Genomic DNA, 18,874 nt, shown 5'->3' on the forward strand with positions numbered 1-18,874 from the left:
CTCTGCCAGGCTGAGGGGGTCAGCCCTCTGGGAGCGGTGAGGGGCGGCCGCGCTCCCTCCTCGCCGCCTGCGCGCGGGGCCTTCGTTGTGCATACGGTGTTAATTCGTGAGGTAATTGCGGGTGGCGTCCCCTCCCTCTCCCTGGCGACGTCCCAGAGGCCGCCCCGGGCGCCGTAGCCTCCCTCCTCATCTCATGGAATGAGTGACATCCGCGGGGGCCAATCGCGCCCCAGCTTCCACCATGAGTGGCGGCCATCAAGACCAATCGCAAGCTCTGTCGGGGCTGCCAGAGGCTGTGATTGGTTGCGGACCGAGGGGGCGGTGCCGGAGAGGAGAGGCGGAAGTGAAGGAGCGTCATGGCAACCGCGGGCGCGTCGCGGCGTTCCGGAGTCCCGCGGAGCCGGAGCCCCTGAGCCCTTGAGGGTCGGCCCGGGCCTGTTGGAGCCTCTCGGTGCGGGGCGAGTTCTCTCGGAGCCCTTAGGAGGCTGCCCGTGGGTCGCGGAGCGAACACGGCCCCGACATGTGGGGGGTCTCGGGGTGGTCCCTCAGGGATTAGTGCTGCAGTAATGGTCGCATGATTTCCTGCCTCTACTCCGCGCTTTCATTTTTCCTTATTAACTCAGTTTTGTTGGGATTTTTTTTTCCTTTCTAAAAGGTTCCTGCTTGTTGAGGACGACACGGGCCGTGTCGGGAGAGGAGACCAGAAACCCAAGCGGTGATTTTTGGTGAAGTCACACGTAAGGTTCGCTGTATTCCTGGACTCGAATTCCCTGTATTCCCTGTGTTCCCTGTATTCCCTGTATTCCCTTTGCATTGCCCCTGTCTGAATTGTGTGGCTGGGTGGCAAAGATTCCCTGTACTGCATGGGGCACCCGTCAGTAAATCCTGTGTCATTCAATGCCTTTTCTGCTGTACGTTTATCAGTACCTGAAGGGATTCTCCAGGAGAGCTGGAGAGGGACTGGGGACAAGGCATGGAGGGCCAGGAGCCAGGGAATGGCTTCCCAGTGCCAGAGGGCAGGGCTGGATGGGAGCTTGGGCAGGAATTGTTCCCTGGCAGGGTGGGCAGGCCCTGGCACAGGGTGCCCAGAGCAGCTGGGGCTGCCCCTGGATCCCTGGCAGTGCCCAAGGCCAGGCTGGACATTGGGGTTTGGAGCAGCCTGGGACAGTGGGAGGTGTCCCTGCCATGGCAGGGGTGGCACTGGGATTGGCTTTAAGGTCCCTTCCAACCCAAACCAGTCTGGGATTCTGTGATCCTCAGTCCTGTGTATTTTCTCTGCTATGGCCAGCTAAACTTGTTGATCTGGTTTAGAACTTCTGTATCACAAAGACTCAAATTGCCTGCAAACAATTGCTGTGTTTCTTATAGAGTGTTCCAATTTAATTTAGCAGGGCTTTAATTCCTTGTTTGCCCTACAGACACTGCAGATGTCACCGTTTGGTTGCTGTGTTTTTTCAGGTCGCTATGAAGGCCTTGTACGGTCAGCAGAATTCTCCTGGAGAGGAAATGACATTTGTGTTCCAGGAAAGAGTGAGTTCCCATCAGAACAGCTCTGTTCATCAGGAGTGGGAGAGGAGAGTTTGGCTGAATGCCACGGGGGAATTGAAGCACTGAAATCTTCTGCAGGCTTGGGAAAGGACTGGTAGGATCCTTGCACACATAGGCAGCCAAAGGAAGGGAGGGGAGGTGTATTTTTTCATCAGGCAGCACTTGCCAAGACCAGTCCTGGATTTCTCTGCAGTTTTGGTGTCCAAATTTTACAAACAAGCTTTGCAGGCATGAAAAATGAACCCTGGGTCCACATTTCCTGGCTGAATTTTCTGGTCACTGAAAAAGGAGAAATAGAGCTTGAGGAATTTATCAGCTTTGGGATTAGAACAACAGTTCTTACAGGGGTTGTTTATTTGATGCCATTTGGACTTCATTTTGCACTTGAATATTGACCTCAGTGGGTTTGTCAGGATTTGTGCCTCAGATAAAGGGGAAAAAAAGGCCTCAACAGAAAAATGATGTCATTGTCTGATGAGGTTTAGTAAAGTCTAGTGGTCAGTTTGCAATAATAATATAATAATATAGTAATATAATAATAATGTTGATTGTAATGGTAAGTAAGGTCTAGTGACCACTTTGCAATAATAGTATCATAATATAATGATGATGAGGAGGATAATAATAGCAGTAATAATAATAGTAATACAGATGTATTCAAAATAGTGTGGTAATCCTCTTTTCCTTGAAAAAACCTGCCTGTTCTGCCTACAAAACAATCTGAAAAGTGGGGAAGTGCTTTCAGGAGCTGGAGAAGCTCCCGTGGGCACATCCATTGTCTAATGTAGCAACTGTGAATCTGTCCTAGGAGAGCCTTCCTCCCACCAGAGACCACGATGTGAAAGTGCAGGTCAGAGCCTGTGCTCTGAGCTGGATGGATACAAAGGTATTTGCTCGGTGTTCTGTAGAAGCTGGGGGTGTCTGTGGTTTCCATGGCCCTTGCCTGGTGACTGGCACAAGCTGAGGCTGTGGCCTTGCTGCTGAGAACGGGCACAGGACTGCTCTGGGGCTCTTGCACATCTCTGAATAAAAAGCATCTGGAATTTGGTTCCTAATTTATGGAGACAGACCAGTTGTCAGGTGTGAGATCTCTTGCAGTAAATCCCTTCTATCTTCATCTGCACTCTAAGTCACAGGTTGGCTTGGCTGGTAGTAACTCCCTGCTTTTTAATGTGCTTTTAAATTTAAATACAGAATTCAGTGCCATGGTCTAGTATTGACTGAAGAATTTGTGTACTTTTTCCCCTTAGATAACAATTTGATAATGGCCCAAGCTTACTGTGGTGATCCAACACTGTAAGATGATAATAAACATGCAAGGGTAGAACCTTATAGCAAGACTGATGGAAGCATTGTTTTCATTTAGCTCCTGTCAGAAATTAAACTGAAGAAGGAACTTGTGCCTGTTGGGCGAGAAATTTCGGGAGTTGTGCTGGAAGGTGAGTGAGTGTCAGTGCCCAGGGAGGGGAGGGAGCGGGGATTACAGTCAGAACAAAGAACTCCTCTTTGGGTAGGGCACCTTAGGAGCAGGAGCTCTTTGCTTCCTTGATTGCTCTCCCAGTGCTGCACTGGGGCCCCTCCCCTGAGGTGGAGTGTCCAGCCTGGCTCTCAGACACACACTGAGAGTGGGTTCCACTGGGTGTACCTGCGTGGAACTCTCTGTGGCTGAGGTGCCGAAATTTAGGGAATTCAGCACTTGGGCTTGGTATGTGTGTAATCAGTAGAATTCCTTTTTTTCACTAGAAATGTGTATCTTTAGTTTTGTGAGCTAGTGATAACCAGTGCTTCCAAATGCACATCCCATTCCAGCTATAAATATTTATCTTCTTCCCTTCTTTCCTCCTTTTCACCTCTCCTTGGTGAGTTGGAAGCAAGGTGACCTTTTTCCAGCCAGATGACGAAGTGGTGGGTAAGTTAATGCTTGTTTGCCTCATCAACTGACAGTCAGTCATCTTTTTATAATGAATGACTGAGGTTAGAATAATTGGTAAGGCTAAATTAACCATATATTTTCAAAATTAAATTGCTGTCACATGAATAACTTATAAATGGAAAATTTGTTCTAAGAATGTTCTCTTAGGATTTGAAATATGGTGTTGTATTAACCAACAAATTGGGAATGAATGCCTTAGGAGAGAAGAGTTATTTCTTAGGGACATTCTTTCACACCTGTTTATATTTTGTGTGCTGAATCAAAGGATTAGAGGATGACTGAAGTTCTGAAAATAGGACAGAGTGGAGAGTGATGTGGGGAGAATGTGTGTGTGGGGATTGTGGTTCTTCTTGCATTATTCCCTCATTGCACAGGAGCTGCTCCGGGCAGCTCCTCTAGACTGGTTATTCCCTGGATAAACCCTGGAGACAGCTCCAGGTGTGCACAAGCACATTTTTAATGGGAACTGTGAAAGACTGGACACAGCAGCCAAATGTGCAAGGCAAAGCCCTTTGGTCTAAATGGAGTATGAGATTTGTGTGGGAGAGGGAAGGAAAGAATGGTTTTCCCTGGGATGGAGGGGACATTAATCCAGGAGACAGAGCAGGTGCCAGAACCTCCTGTTCAGGAGAGTTCTGTGGCCAGTGAAGGTAAAAAGCTCAGTTATGAACAGGATGGAGGGTTTTTTCTGCCTACCCTGCCTTTGCTTTCTCTGCCTTCCCTGGGTAGTTCGGTTTTCCTGCACGTCCTTTTTCCTATTCCTGCTTTTTAGCACTCCCACATTCCCATGTGTTCTTCCTCTGCTTCTTTCTGTGCCTTTGTTGCTGAACCACACATTCAGGAATTGGGATGGGAGAGGGGCTGTGGGGTGGCTGCTCCGTGCCTCAGATCCATCCTCTGTAGAATGGGAACACTCAGGGTGTGGAATGAGTTCAGACATCACCAGGCAAAAATGACACCTACAGCACCAAAAAGCACTTGGTGGTGTCCCCATTCTTCCTCCCTCAATCCCAAAGTGCTGTAGAAGCACCTCTGGACCTGCCTCGTCCCCACAGACACCCCGGGTGGGACCTGGCCAGGTTCTCTTACCTGTCCCAAACCTGCCAGGAGGGGATGGAACCCAGGCCAAGGGGGACCAGGGAATTCCTTGGGAGAGTGCTTTGGTTGGAACGATTGCTTGTGTGAGATTTAAGTCCGTGTTCTTTTTTTTTCCCAGGAATTTTGCCCCTGGATTCTGAGGAGTCTGGTGTCTGTGAAGTTATCCTGGTTCACGAGCATTATTTGGGTATGTAAATGATATATTTTGCTAATAATTGTTTTTACTGTATCTGTAGAATTTGGTCTAGCTTTTCTAACAGGGAGCCCTTTACCTTGGGCCTCTGGGCACACTCCTTCCATTCCAACATTCCAACATGCCAGCTGCCCCACCAAGTCACAGCAATTTGAACCCTCGATGCTCTCAAGGTCTTTTTCTTTGCTGTCACCATTTCACAGTTCACAATGGCCTAAACCACACAAGCAGACTCTTTTCCTTTCCCTTTTTTTTCCCTTTTAATTTCCCATTTTGTTGCTTCATTGTTGCTATACTTTTTCCTAATCTGTCAAAAAATTTAATGAGGAGAAATTTGCTTTTTTCCTCCCTTTGACTCATTCCAGCAACAACACTTGGGAACAGGCTAACAGATAGGATGCAACAAGCAGACTGGAACTGGAGAAAGGAATTTTCAGGGATGAGGGTCAGGGAAAGCCTAATATTGAAACATTGTTTTCCATTATTATGAGCTTCCAGTTTTCCCTTTCTGGGCACAGATTGCTTTGATGAGTGGGATACTAAATGTGGGAGTCCCTGTCTTTCTTCCAACAGTTTGTTACCTTGAGCAAGCTATTCTTTTGCTCAAAATTTGCTCTTCCCAAAGAAACTGCTGCTGTCCCATCCCTGGAAGTGTCCAAGGCCAGGTTGGACAGGGCTTGGAGCAGCCTGGGACAGTGTCCCTGCCATGGCAGGGTGGCACTGGAGGGGCTTTGAGGTCCCATGCAACCCAAACCAATCTGGGATTCTAAAATCTACATTTGTGTCCTGTTGTTTCTGTGACTGCTCATGAATTCCAGCTGCGTAGCTATGAGGTGGCTCCTTTAAACTTGGTCATACCAAAATGGAATCCCTACTTTCATTGTGTAAAATATGGTAAAATATCCTCTCCATGGCTTCTTAATGTATGAGAGGGAAACAGGAGTTGCTGTTGTTGAGCTGTTTGCAGGCGGAGTCTTCCTGACTCGCTGTGGCAGGTTTTGCTAAATCAGCCCCAGGGATTTCCTGGTTTTTTGTTTTTTACCATCTCTTTTGTGTGTGTGTGTGTGTGTGTGTGTGTGTTTGTCCCCCCTCAGTTCACAAGCCACAGAAGGTCTGTTGGGCGGAGGCAGCCGGGACGGTCCGGGACGGGCTCCGCGCGTACACGGCCCTGCACTACCTGTCCCAGGTGTCTCCTGGCACAAGTGTCCTCGTCCTGGATGGAGCAAGTGTGGGTAACAGCTGGGCAGTAATCACAGATTCCCTCTGTGCAAATAACTCCCTTAGCACACGGCCCCTGCATTTCTCACAGTGGGACTCACCAGGGCTTCTGTGGGACTGCTGGCAGTGCCCTTCATTTCATGGATTTGCAGGAAGGGCCCTCCCACGTGAGATCCTGAGCCAGGAGTATTGTCCTGCCTGGAGTGTGGGGGGTATAGAGAGGGAAAGTGTTCCCGTGTTCCACAATAGCACAGTTTTGCCCTGAGTCCTCAGGGATGACTGCAGGAAAATGCCTTATTTTTCAGTCCTCTCCCAGCTCTGCTTTTTACCTTTACTTGGATGGAAATAATTGGAGTTGCATCCCTGCAGTTCTTAGTGCTAATGAAGATGTGGGGCTTCCTTAGCCAAGGCTCTGTAATGTAAACATGGCTGGGGCTTTTTCCTTGGAGCTTTTCTTCCTTCAAGCTCCAAGTTCCAACTGCAGTGAAGGTGGCTGTGGTAATTAAAGTAGAATGTGAGCTATTTTGTTGACAACAAGAACCAGTTAATGACTAAAAGTTCATTCAGAGCTTCCCAGTCACTGAAAAGATTTGTTTTGGCTTCACTTAGGACAGAAGCAGATCCGGGAATATTCAATTCTTGGTTCAGCTGTGTTTTGTTGCAGGAGTAAGTTCATTTCTGGGTACTCTCCTGAGCGGCCTTTGCAATGTAATTGTTCTTAAACAACATCAAATTGTTGCTCTGAATAAATGAACTAATAAATTAGTCAATGAACCTGCTTTTCCTTTCTCAGCCGTTTGGTACCATCGCGATTCAGTTGGCTCAACACAGAGGGGCCAAAGTCATCTCCACTGCCCACAGCCTGGAGGACAAGCAGTACCTCGAGAGGCTCAGACCTACTGGGGGTGAGTTTTACCCTTCAGTGCTAAAGTTTGTCCTAAAAAATGTCTCAAAATATTTTCTTCTGTCTGGTCTAGGGACTTACTTCAGTAAAAATTAAATACAAATTGATAAATAGCCTAATTAAATAGTTTTCAGATTTGTTCTGTACTCCACAGGTATTTAATTTCTGGTTTAGCTGTACTTAATGGCATTTTTATTCTCCATTTAAGTTGTAATGACTGGCAGTACTTTCCAGTAGTGCTGAGTGCTGGCTTTTGGCCTAAGTGCTCAGGAAATCTTTTCATTTGCTGAACTGGTTGCTGTGGGCAGAGGGAAGGATTGCTGACTCACCACTGTCCCAGTGTGTGCCCGGGCTCACACACCTGACATGCAGTACTCAGCAGGCTCAGATTACTCCTAGCAGTGCTTATGAAGTTTCAGGTACTGCACAGCTGGAGCTGGACATGCACAGGCTCTGCATTCTCCTGCTTTCTAAAGGAGCTTGGCTTCACACACAACACTTGTATTCTTCCCTGACTTCTTCCCTTTCTTCTCTTTGATACTTCAAGTTTGGGGTTTTTTTCCTCTGAAAGTAACATGAGAAAATACTCTGTGTGGAGCTACTGGCATCTTTTCTGATGAAAATTTCAATGGTGTTTTGTGGAGGAAAGTGGAATATTCCTCTCTTCAGACAGTTCTAAAATAAAGGATGGATTGTCAAGTCTGGCTGGATTGCAGCAAAAGGTTAAAACTGGTGCCTGCTATTTCCTCCTGCAAATACCAAGTGCTGCAGTATAATCCCCAGATTTCTTTTTCAGAGTATGATTTTTGTTGTCATTCACTGAAGTTTACAGAGCAGCAGCTGTAAAATGCCTTTGGGGGGAAGCCTTGTGCAGCCACATCTGTATGGTCACAGCTGCATCCACCAAAGCCCCCCTGGGCTGGGGGAAATCAGCTGCAGGAGGTGATGGTGCTGGCAATGCAGCACCTGCCAGGCTGATTTCTCCAGAGCTTGATATTAACTCTGGTTTTGCAGTTTGACAAAAAAATCCCCTATTTTTTCCTTATTTCAGCAGCCTATTTTACTGTCTCTGTGTTTGTATGTTTTACTGCACCAGTAGTGGTGGCAGACATCAGAACTGGAGGATTTTTGGGAATGCTGTTGCTATGCAGAGCCTTGTTGCACCAGCTGTTACAGGGCCAAAGAGGAAATATGAAAGACCTAAAACTTCCTTCTGTAATATTTTATGGGTATATTTTGCTAATTATATGAAAAATTCATGAGCTAAGAAAGGACTTGGCAATTTCATTCTCACTTTTTACCGCATTTTAAAGTTCTTTGAATGTTAATATCAGATAGATCCTAAGTAACCCAAGCTCTAAGTGGCTTCTTGTGTCTGTGGGTGGAGAATATTTAGTTTTGTGCTGTTCAGTGGGTTTTTGGTTAGTTTTTGGCAAAGTTTTCAGTGAGCAGCAGTTTGTGTTGTCATTGTTGAGCATACCAAGCTGCTTCCTGGAATGGCTGAGGGGGAAAAAATGATAACTGCAACTTTATTTCAAATAAAGAAATAGAACCTGGGTACAGCATTAAAGAGAGAAACAGTTTGAGTGCAAAAGCAAAAAGCTTTTAAAAGTGTTCAGGCTTTTTGGTTCGTTCTTTAATCAATGTGATTCCAGTGCCTGAAGTAGAAGTTCCTGGTAATGTTCAGGACCAACAAGATGGGGCTTTTTTTGTCTTCAGTAATCTCTGGAATAAAAATTATAATCGAAGGAAGGAGGGGATTTTAACAAATTTTGACATTTTAATGTCTGTGTTTCAGGCTGGAGACAGAATATTCCTTAAATAATGAGATGAATTTTTGTTAGAGAACACAAGGAAAAGTATGTTTACGTACACAGACATTTCCTCTGCTCCCAAGGGCACCTCCTGCTATTTTTTTAGTTTGGTTTGTGAGATTTTTTTTCTGTGCCACCAGCACTGAGCTGTCAGGGGATGCCTCTGCTAAGAACCCACCAGTGATGTCCTGGCTCTCCTGAGCACAGTCCCGAAACCCCCAGCACATCCTCTGGGTGACAGGGCTTAAATTTTGCAGCTGAACTTCCTGGGGGAGAGCAAACTCTGGGAACAGGCTGTGGAATCCTGGTGTTTCTGTGCCTCCCAAACAGTGGAGGAGGACAGAGACTGAAGTTTTGCCAGTCAGAAAAATGTTACTTTGGAAATTGTGCAAGTCACAGCAGAAGAAACTGAACTAATTTACAGATGTCCTGTGAGAAATATATAAATGACAAAGGATTATGGAAAATTATATTACAATTTATTGCTTGGCCTTTTCCACAGTGGTGAGAACTTTTTTCAGCATTTTTTAGGAAGGAAGTTGACCATGATTTTGATAAGTACTGTTTGAATTATTGTTCTGAGTTAAGGACATTTTTGCTAAACAGAAAGGAGAAAATAGTCAAACTTATGGAACTCTGGCCTTTCTTTTGACAGTCAGGCTTTGGGCCTCTGAAACCAGAATTATTTTCAAAAGGTGAAATTATTTGCAGAAATAATACCATGTCAAATTGCCCCATTAAAGAAAATCTTTTAACCTCCTCACTGAAGAAAACTAAGAAGAAAAATATATTATGGGAGTTTATTTGCATATGGGGAATGTGACTATCGTTAATTAATTAATTATTATTCCATCTTCAGTAAATTTTGACGGTGTGTTGTCTCTAGTGAAATCATTTGACTTCAGTAAAAAAAGAGAGGGAATGACTTAGGATTTTAATGCATCCTATGATTTAATGGGGGATTTGAAGTGGCAAAAAGAACCAAACCCAAGGTATTAACTGATGATTTGTTAATATCCTTAATGACCAGCTCCTTGCCTTTATTCTTCCCTCCTTCCTTCCTTCCTTCCTTCCTTCCTTCCTTCCTTCCTTCCCTGCTGCTGGGATCACATTCCAGAGGGAGGCCGGCAGCCTTTGGTGGGTAAGTACAGATCAGAGCTGAGGCCAGGTGCCTCTGGAAATGGGCCTCCAAATTTCTTTTATGTTCTTTCAGTTCTCATTTTGCTGTGAAGTTTTTGGCCTGTTTAGTTTCTAAATATTTGTTCTTCCTCATAATGATGAAACAAAACCAGTAGCTGCTGCTTCTCTGCCCTTGTGTTATTGTTATTATATTAAAAATGGCTTTTGCCTGAAAGAGAGCAGGGCTGGATGGGAGATTGGGCAGGAATTGTTCCCTGGCAGGGTGGGCAGGCCCTGGCACAGGGTGCCCAGAGCAGCTGGGGCTGCCCCTGGATCCCTGGCAGTGCCCAAGGCCAGGCTGGACATTGGGGCTGGGAGCAGCCTGGGACAGTGGGAGGTGTCCCTGCCATGGCAGGGGTGGCACTGGATGGGCTCTGAGGTCCCTCCCAACCCAAACCATTCCAGGATTCTCTCATTCCTGATTCTGTGGTTCATCTTTATAACCAACCATAAATAGGGCATCATAGATACAGGACAGCAAAATGTGTTGGTGGCTTTCAGTTCAGCAATATTTCAAGAGCAGATGTAAATCCCTTCATCTAAACATTTAATGAATGACCCAGAGAGCCAGGACTTGGTAGTTTTGGACAAGAATAGTAAAGAATAAACTTAGAGAAGGATTTCTAATCTTAGAGTGCCACATTTTATCCTTTTGGGACAACAGACTCATGAGTTGAACTTCTGCATTTATATTGTTTGGTGTTGATTTTGCACTGTGTTGAAAATGGAAAAAAAAAAGGTGTGCCAGGGGTTTTTTGGGTGTGGCTGCAAACCCATTTGTGGCACCTGCACAGACCAGAAACTGCATGTGCTGCTCGGAATCCGAGCTCTCATTTTTGAGCATCTAAACTCCATTGTCATGGATCTAAAGTTGGCTTTCTTGGAGTTAACGCCGTGTCCTGCTCCGGCAGCCCGAGTGATCGACGTGTCCCATGGGAAGATTGACGTGGCCGAGAGCTGCCTGGAGGAGACGGGCGGGCTGGGCGTGGACATCGTCCTGGATGCCGGAGGTACTCCCGGGGGAGTGCCTGCTTCCCTGGGCGTTTCTGTGCGTTATTCCACAGAGCTCCTCTATCACCCACTGCTGGAAACATCTCTTAGGCAGCCGCTAAACGGGGCTGAAACATTCCTCTGTCTAAAACTGAAAATTAAAAAATGGGTTCAAAGAGTGGAGCTGTGACATCACCGTTTACGCTGCCTTGTTTGAATACAGAAATTAACCCTAATTAACAGCACTGTCAATCTGTATTGGCAACCAACTCTAACAGGTGAAAACGCTGAAGTTACTATTCAGAGTAATATAAATTAAATATATGTAAATAAAATATTACATATTATTATACTGCATATTATATCTATTTATTGCTATTGTTATATATTCTATATATAATATTGCTGATAGGTATTTATATATAATAGTAAGTAAATATATAGTAGTATATAGCTAAATAGTATGTAAATATATAGTAGTATATGGCTATATCATTTATATATTTTAATTATATATTATTTTATATTATATATACTATTCTTTTGTATATATAACACTATATATAGTATATATAACACTATTTTATAGTGTGTTATATATTGTATTTTATATATTATACATTATGTTATATATACTATATATTATATGTTTTAGACATTTTGTGTATTATATATATTTTATACATTTTATGTATTATATATACTGTATTATGTATAATATATATACTAATATGTTATATGCTATTTAAATAAGTTATATTGCTAGTCTATGTTATTGCTATTTATATTATATATATAAACATAATATTCCTCTGAATAGTAACTTCAGAGCTATTATAAAATATTACTCTGAATAAAGTATATAAAATATTCAGGGTATAAATAAAATAATAAATTCAGAGTTTTCAATGATTTTTAATTGAAACAACCAAAGAACTTAGATTTCCACTGAAGTGTGTGGAAATAAATACACGTTGAATTTTCTACATTTTCTTCTGAGCTCAAATGAATTTATTCTCACTCCCCAGTGAGGTTATACAGTGCTGAAGATGAACCAACTTCCAAATCCCAGCTGCTCCCTCACAAACACGACATCATCACTCTGCTTGGGGTTGGGGGACACTGGATAACGATGGAAAAGGACCTGCAGGTAAAGATGCCTGTGTCAGGGAGTGATTTGTCCCACAGAATCTAGAGATACAGACACATAAAACTCTCCTTTCAACCCGTCAGTGTTACAAGTTTCCTCACTTTTAAGAGTGGGCAAAGGGTGGGTTTTTGTTTGGTTTAACCATCTCTATAAAATAACCATTTAACCTTTATTTTTCTACAGGAAAATGGAACTAAATAGCATTTTTCTTTTTTCTTCAATTTGCTTCAGCTGGATCCTCCAGACAGCCATTCATTGTTCCTTAAGGGAGCCACAGTGTCCTTCCTGAACGATGAGATCTGGAACTTGTCCAATGTGCAGCAGGGGAAATATCTCGATATCCTTTGGTGGTCCTGTGGAATTCTCACTGCTCATAGGAGTGAAAACACAGCTGGGAAATCCCACTGAGAGGTTCTCTGCTGCCCAGTGTTGCAACTCAGCTGAAAGGTGGAGCTAAAGAATAAGAGACACTCAGGTTTTAAGGTATTTTCTGCATTCCTTTTAAATATATCATGGAATCCCAGACTGGGTGGGAAGGACCCTAAAGTTCATCCCACCCCACCCCCTGCCATGGGCAGGAGCACCTTCCACTTATCCAGGTTACTCCAAGCCCCATCCAACCTGGCCTTGAAAATGTCTCTACAAGCTTCATTAAAAGTAGTGCTGCAAAACATCCATTCTGGGGAAAAAATGCACTATTTTGGTTCAGTATTGAACCAATTAATTGAAGATTTGATTCTCTAAGTTTTTATTTTATGCAAGTGACATTTTGGATTTTGTTGTTGTTGTTGTGCTTTTGGGCATTAGACACATCACCTGTAACTCATGTTCACTGCAAAAGTGGAAGTGTTTTGGCTTCCTAACCTTTCCTTTATTTGCAATGTACAGAGATGTTATGTACATAAAATGTACTGATTTGTTTTGTACTTAAAATTTATGGAGGGAAAATGTGGATTGGGAAAAGGAAAAGGAATGTCTCCTACATTTGGGCTGATGCAGCTGCCCTGAGCTCCCTGGGCAGGACTTTTTCAGCCCTGGAAGGTTTGGGTGCTTTTGGCTTTAGGGACTTGTGTATCTTGTGAAATTCTGGAGCATCTGGCATTACTGTCATCTGAAGAAATCACAAATTGATCACTTTTTAAAAGAACTTGAGCTTCAAATATCAACCTGATTGCCCTTAAAATGAAGGATGAACCTTATTGTTTGAGTTTCATACGAAGACTGAATACAGCCCTGTGTGTTGTGCTGTCTTGGCTGTTGGTCATTAACTCGCAGACCCCTCACATGGCAGTGGTGCTCCAAGAACTTCCAGCCTCTGCTGTGTTCTCAACTCCATTTTGGCTTTTTATCAGGTGCCTGTATGAATAGGCACAACAGCTACCTGTTCTCTTCATTTTGCACAGATTATTGATTTGCCATTTTGCCATTGATTATTGATTGATTGATTGGTGTTGTACTAGTGCAGGCTGCACTTGTATTTCATATTGAAATACGGAGTATTTGCATATTGAAATAATTGAAATATTCCATATTTCATTTCTGCATCCTGTTTCAGGAAAGGAGGTTTCTGATATAGAAACAAGTGCAAAAATCTGATCTAAAGCCTGGAATTGAGGTTCATTTTCATTTTGCCTTGATCCTGCTGGGTTTGTATCAGTACAGGGCTCTGACCAGCAAATGTGATTGTAAAGAGATTTCTCTCCAGCTCTGTTGCTGTTCCTTAACAGTCCTCTTGGATACCCATCCTAGAAGATATCATGGAGAAATTATCAAGTAGCGTTTTCAGGTGAGAGATGTGGAGTTTTCTGTGGGTTTTTTAATTCAGCATTAGCATTGGAAAACTCTTGCCAGCCCTAACACTCCTAAGCAGAGCTTCAGGAGATAGGAGGACTCCCATAATAAGGTAGGAATGGAAGATCCCTTCCCTTAAAGCCAGGATAACAATGGCTGTTGAGCAGAACCCTCCCCACCACCCTTTTTTTCCCCCTGCAAGAAGGATATCTTTTAGTTCACTTGTGGCTGCTGTTTGCTTTGGGGCTTTTCCCTTCTTCTGTGCTTTGGAGCAAAGCCATAAAACTGTTGGAGGAGGGAGGTTGAAGTTTTACGGTGGAAGTAAAATCTGTCCTGTGATATTTCTGTTGTTCTGAGTGTGCTCACCAGCACTTTTTACTGTTTCATTTTAGGCCTCAGCTGGATGAACCGATCCCATTGTACGAAGCCAAAGTTTCTATGGAAATAGTTCAGAAGAATCAAGCAAGAAAGAGACAAGTCATCCAGTTCTGACACACAACTTCTGATTTCTCAGCCTGGGGAAGATAAAGAAATGTAATGTCTTTGTGGAGTAAATCAGCATACACTTGCAGGCAGTTCTGTAAACAGAATTTAAACATCCTTTGTACCTCAGCACAAATGGTCTCTGAAGCTTCCATGAGTTCAGGGTTTTTTTAATTCCCTTGAGCAGAATGTTCCCATCAGCAGCTTCTAAAGAAGGAGCCTTGAAATAAAAATCTTGTCTGCCCTGCCCCAGTTACAAATGTCAGAAACATCTACAGGCAAACTCAGTCGCTGTTGGTTTACCCTAAGAAATTAAAGAGGGAGAAAAAGATGGTTTTATTAGTCTTTTTTTCTCCAACCCCTGCCAGTAGTTACCTTTATAGTTACCTTTTGCTTTTGAGTGCACTGAGACCAAATGCTACACTTAAAGACCTTAATCCACATTTTAAATGGTTATTCAAGCAAAGGACAGGCAAAACTATCCAGGCTGGCAAGGATGCCAGAAGGGAAGGGTGTGGTAATGACAGCAGGAGTTTCCTCCAGCTCTTTGCCTTCCTTTCAGCACTAAGGCAGTAAACGTGTTAAAATCCAGAGTCCCCAGGCTGGTGGAATTGTGTGAGTCAGATGTTTGAGGCACTTAATGTAGCTTGTTACCTTTGATATCTCCCTGTGCTGTGCACTTTCACTTCCCTTCTTTTAACCTCAGCACAGCCCAGGTCTGTCTCTCCAGCATTATCCATGATTGTGGCCTGTCTGCAAGTCAGCAGTGGGGAATGAACTGCATTTTTCTTTCCTCAAAGCATGTGCCTTCCTACATGCTCTGAGAGCAAAAATACTTTTTTATCTTTCAGCTATGGTGCTCATTTTCACCGTGGATGGCTCAAACCATGGACATGGGCACGTCAAAGCAGTGTTGGGAGTGGGAAAATTTGAGACAAAATAGATTATCCAGGACCACACTTGATCTGTCTCCTCTCACTCACCAGACCTGGAGGAGGTGCTGGATAAATGATGCAGGGCAAGCTGATGAAATCAGGAGTGACTCTGGTTTTATCCTTGCGTGCCGCAGTGCAGCCTCGGAAAGGAGAGGTGCTTTGTGCACGTGTGCACACACGGTCCGGAGCGCGTGAATCGGCCGGGAGCCCCACACGGATTCTGAAGCCTTGTACCCAGCTGTGGAGTTTTTCCCTGATGTTGCTCAGTTTTGCTTCAATGTTTCCAAAGTACAGCAGATGAAACAAGAAATTAACAAGTTTAAAAACCAAGGACAGCAAGTGACAAACCTGCAGGTGAAAGATTTTTTAGTAGTATCATTTTTCTTTTATTCTATCTTTTGCCAGTAGAGATGCTGTTCCTAACTACCTCTTTATGACTTTTCAGCCACATGTATTTCTAATTATACCTTTCTAGTATATGTTATGCCGTTTAAGACCAGTGTACAACAGACGAGTGCAATCAAATGTGGTTTCCTATCCCAAGTAGATTTAAAAACTCGTTTCTTTATCCCAAACAGACTAAACCCTGTGGGTTTAGTGTCATATCTCACACAACTGGGCCCGCGTGGCGATGCTGCCGCAGCCGAGCCCAGCCCTTGGGGCCGCTGTCCGTGTGCATTTGGAAGCGCACGGACACAATTCCCAGCCCCGTCCGGCTTTGTGCTTCATGTTCCTGTTGCGTGTGCGGGCGGAGCGGGGCCGGCGGGAGCCGCGCTCCCCTCAGAGCCCCTGAGGGCGGCAGCAATGGCGGCGCCGCTCCCTCAGCGCCCGGGCCCGGCCCCGGCGGGCGGGGAGCGCTCGGCAGCGCCCTGGTGGCAGCAGGGCCCGAGCCCCGGCCCCGGGCTCTGTCCCCGAGGCGCCGCACAGGCGAGGGGAGACCTGCAAGAGTCGCTGCCTGAGGCATTGCCCGGCCCTGGGGCGGCACCTGGCCCCTGGCCTTGTGGGACCGCGCCAGCTTCTCGTGCTCCCACTTCTCAATGAAGTGCAGAAATTCAGCCAAATTCAATTTAATAAAGAAATAGATTTTATTCCGCGCCCGAAAGATCGGTCACACAGAAAGCCACGATCGAGGAAAGCAGCTCGGAGCCCGGGGTCGCAGCTGGGTGAACACGCACAGATCTGATCTCTATCGCACCAGACCTCCCAAGTTCACGACTGCTGCTTCGGCTGGTCCCTTCTTATACAGTTTTTGGGCAGAGTCCGAATTAATTCTATTCTTCTCGTAATTTTAGCATATTCCTGAAGTTTTCTTGTCCCGGAGTTGGGCTGCCCAAAGCCTTTCCTGGGTCTGATCAATTGTCCATCCCGGGTGATGAGTGGGCCATTTCTGGCGATGGAAGGGCCATCTCTGATGATGGATGGGCCATCTCTGGTTCCTGGAACAGTTATTTTTAGTTCCCGGAATGTGCGATTCCTTATCAGATGAGATGTAGATATCAGAAGGTGGTAATCAAGTCCTCATGGTGCAAAGGTCCAGGTGATAAGATCTAACCCCACCGAGGTGGAATCCTCACTTATTGTGAGAGAACTTCTTTTAGTGTTGTGAAATTTTTCTCTCAGCCGCGCTGGTGGAGGGATTTTGAAACTCTGTCTCTACATGGTCTGATTACATTCCAGTTTTATACATAATAGCACGAATTACATACTTTATTTATAACACCAAGCTGGTCCAGGTGCCTGTGGATGGCCCCGTCCTTGCGCGGTGCCCCTGCCCCGCTCAGCTTCCCGTCCCCTGCAAAGGCGCCGAGGGCGCGCTCGGAGCCGCCGGGTGCCATTGCTGAAGGCGCTGGCGAGCCCCGGTGCCCAGGCAGAGCCCTGAGGGACAGCCCTGGTGCCCGGCCTCCCGCGGGCCGCGGAGCCACTGCCCACGAGTCCCTGGCACGTCCGTGCGGCCAATTCCTCGTGCCCTGCCCAGCGCAGCCTGCAAACGCAGGGCTCTGCAGTGTGGGGCTGGGGCTGTCGTGTGGGAGCGTGGCCAAAGGCCCTCAGGGCTCTGGGCACAGCAGGGGCCGCAAGGCCACGAGTCCGGGGCTGTTCCAAGCCAGTTCCTCTCTGCCCCGCTGTTTTTGGGGTGCCGGGGATGGCTCTTTGTGACCCAGGCGTGGGGTGTCAGGGCCCTTTGTGATGTGGGACATGGTGGTGGCCAGAGACCCTTGTGACATCAGAGAGCCCGGCCCTGGCTGAGGGTATCTAAGGGACGCAGAGCCCTGCGTGCCCATCACAGGAGCGCCGTTCTCTGAGGAGGAAGCAGCTCCCTGTGCTCGTCTGCTCTAGAGAGCAACAGAGATTACTGAGAAGATGGAGAAGAAGGGGAAGCCCAACTCCCAGCCCGCCCAAGGCCAACTGCTGAGCCTGCGGAGGAGGCCAGGAGTGAGGGATGAGGCAGGAAGGAGAGGCCAGTGGACGGAGAGGGTCAGGATCTTTGCTCTGCCAAGGGAGCCCTCTCCGTCCCACGCCGCCTCCTCCTCACCGACGCACATCAAGCTGCCGCCAGTGCACCTCGGGCAGCCAAAGGTGGGACCCAGAAAGCTCCAACACCTCAAGGTCCCACAGGTGGAGCTCGGGCAGCCGCGGGCAGCGCCGCAGGGCAGCCGGAGCCAGGCCCTGTCCCTCCGTGGGGACACGCTGCCACCGCTGCCGCCTCTGCCACAGCTGGCACCGCTGCCACCACGGCCCTGCCTGGTGAGCCCCAGGGACACTCGGAGCTGGGACACAGAGCTGGGGAGTGCAGGGGAGAAGGGGCCTCAGCCCCGCAGCCCCTGTCCTTGGCAGCCATACACCCCCGTGCCCAGGGTGTTCTTGCCCCCGCTCAGGGTGGCCCAGGAGGGCACAGCCCGAGTGTCCCCAAGCTCACAGCTGCTGCCTGTGCTGCCCATTCCCTCGGGGACTCCTGCCATGGAGTGCAGCATCAGGGGCACGGTGCTGGAGAAACAGGATTCCCAAAGGGAAAATGACAGCGAGCTGTCCCAAGGGGAAAACAGCAGCGAGCAGGAGCTGTCCCCAGTGACAGAAGACAGCGAGCTCTTCCCAGGGGACAGCACGAGTGACGAGGAGCTGTCTGAAGTGGAAGATGACATCGAGCTCTTCCCAGGGGACAGCAACACTGACCTGGAGCTGTCCGAAGTGGAAGAGGCCATCGAGGCCATTCCAGGGGACAGGACAAGTGACCGGGAGCCGTCCCCAGTGGAAGAGGCCATCGAGGTCATTCCTGGGGACAGCACAAGTGACGAGGAGCTGTCCGAAGTGGAAGAGACCATCGACGTCACTACAGGGGGCAGCACAAGTGACCAGGAGATCTCTGAAGTGGAAGAGACCATCGAGGTCATTCCACAGGACAGCACAAGTGACCAGGAGCTGTCCGAAGTGGAAGAGGCCATCGAGGCCATTCCAGGGGACAGGACAAGTGACCGGGAGCCATCCCCAGTGGAAGAGGCCATCGAGGTCATTCCACAGGACAGCACAAGTGACCAGGAGCTGTCCGAAGAGGCCATCGAGGCCATTCCAGGGGACAGGACAAGTGACCGGGAGCCATCCCCAGTGGAAGAGGCCATCGAGGTCATTCCACAGGACAGCACAAG

At 46.7% G+C, this 18,874-nt stretch overlaps 1 protein-coding gene across 5 annotated transcripts; it reads left to right on the top strand.

Annotated features, from left to right (window-relative positions):
* Positions 1-321: 321 nt before the first annotated feature.
* CRYZL1 (crystallin zeta like 1) lies at positions 322-15,273 on the top strand. Of its 5 annotated transcripts, XM_082278936.1 has the most exons (17): positions 322-451; positions 656-742; positions 1,459-1,530; positions 2,357-2,434; positions 2,915-2,987; positions 3,413-3,457; positions 4,698-4,766; positions 5,867-6,000; positions 6,600-6,656; positions 6,784-6,895; positions 9,826-9,849; positions 10,799-10,897; positions 11,906-12,027; positions 12,259-12,364; positions 13,768-13,813; positions 14,211-14,352; positions 15,153-15,273. In XM_082278936.1, exons 3-16 carry the CDS (start codon positions 1,465-1,467, stop codon positions 14,308-14,310), a joined length of 1,131 nt encoding a protein of 376 aa, XP_082135062.1. In that variant the 5' UTR covers positions 322-451; positions 656-742; positions 1,459-1,464; the 3' UTR covers positions 14,311-14,352; positions 15,153-15,273. The 5 variants fall into 5 exon arrangements, with proteins under 5 accessions (XP_082135062.1, XP_082135061.1, XP_082135063.1 ...); XM_082278935.1 differs by lacking the exon at positions 15,153-15,273 and having other exon boundaries at positions 14,211-14,548; XM_082278937.1 differs by lacking the exon at positions 15,153-15,273 and having other exon boundaries at positions 656-737; positions 14,211-14,548.
* The last annotated feature ends 3,601 nt before the right edge of the window (positions 15,274-18,874 follow it).

Source organism: Coloeus monedula (genome assembly GCF_965178545.1).
Source record: "Coloeus monedula genome assembly, chromosome: 3".
NCBI classification, from domain to species: Eukaryota; Metazoa; Chordata; class Aves; order Passeriformes; family Corvidae; genus Coloeus; species Coloeus monedula.

Excerpts from the sequence above, each read along its gene's own strand:
- CRYZL1 (XM_082278936.1), top strand. The coding sequence starts at position 1,465 with ATGAAGGCCTTGTACGGTCAGCAGAATTCTCCTGGAGAGGAAATGACA. Across the intron at positions 12,028-12,258 it reads CGATGGAAAAGGACCTGCAG|CTGGATCCTCCAGACAGCCA; the intron begins GTAAAGATGCCT and ends AATTTGCTTCAG. Across the intron at positions 12,365-13,767 it reads GCAGCAGGGGAAATATCTCG|CCATCCTAGAAGATATCATG; the intron begins ATATCCTTTGGT and ends CCTCTTGGATAC.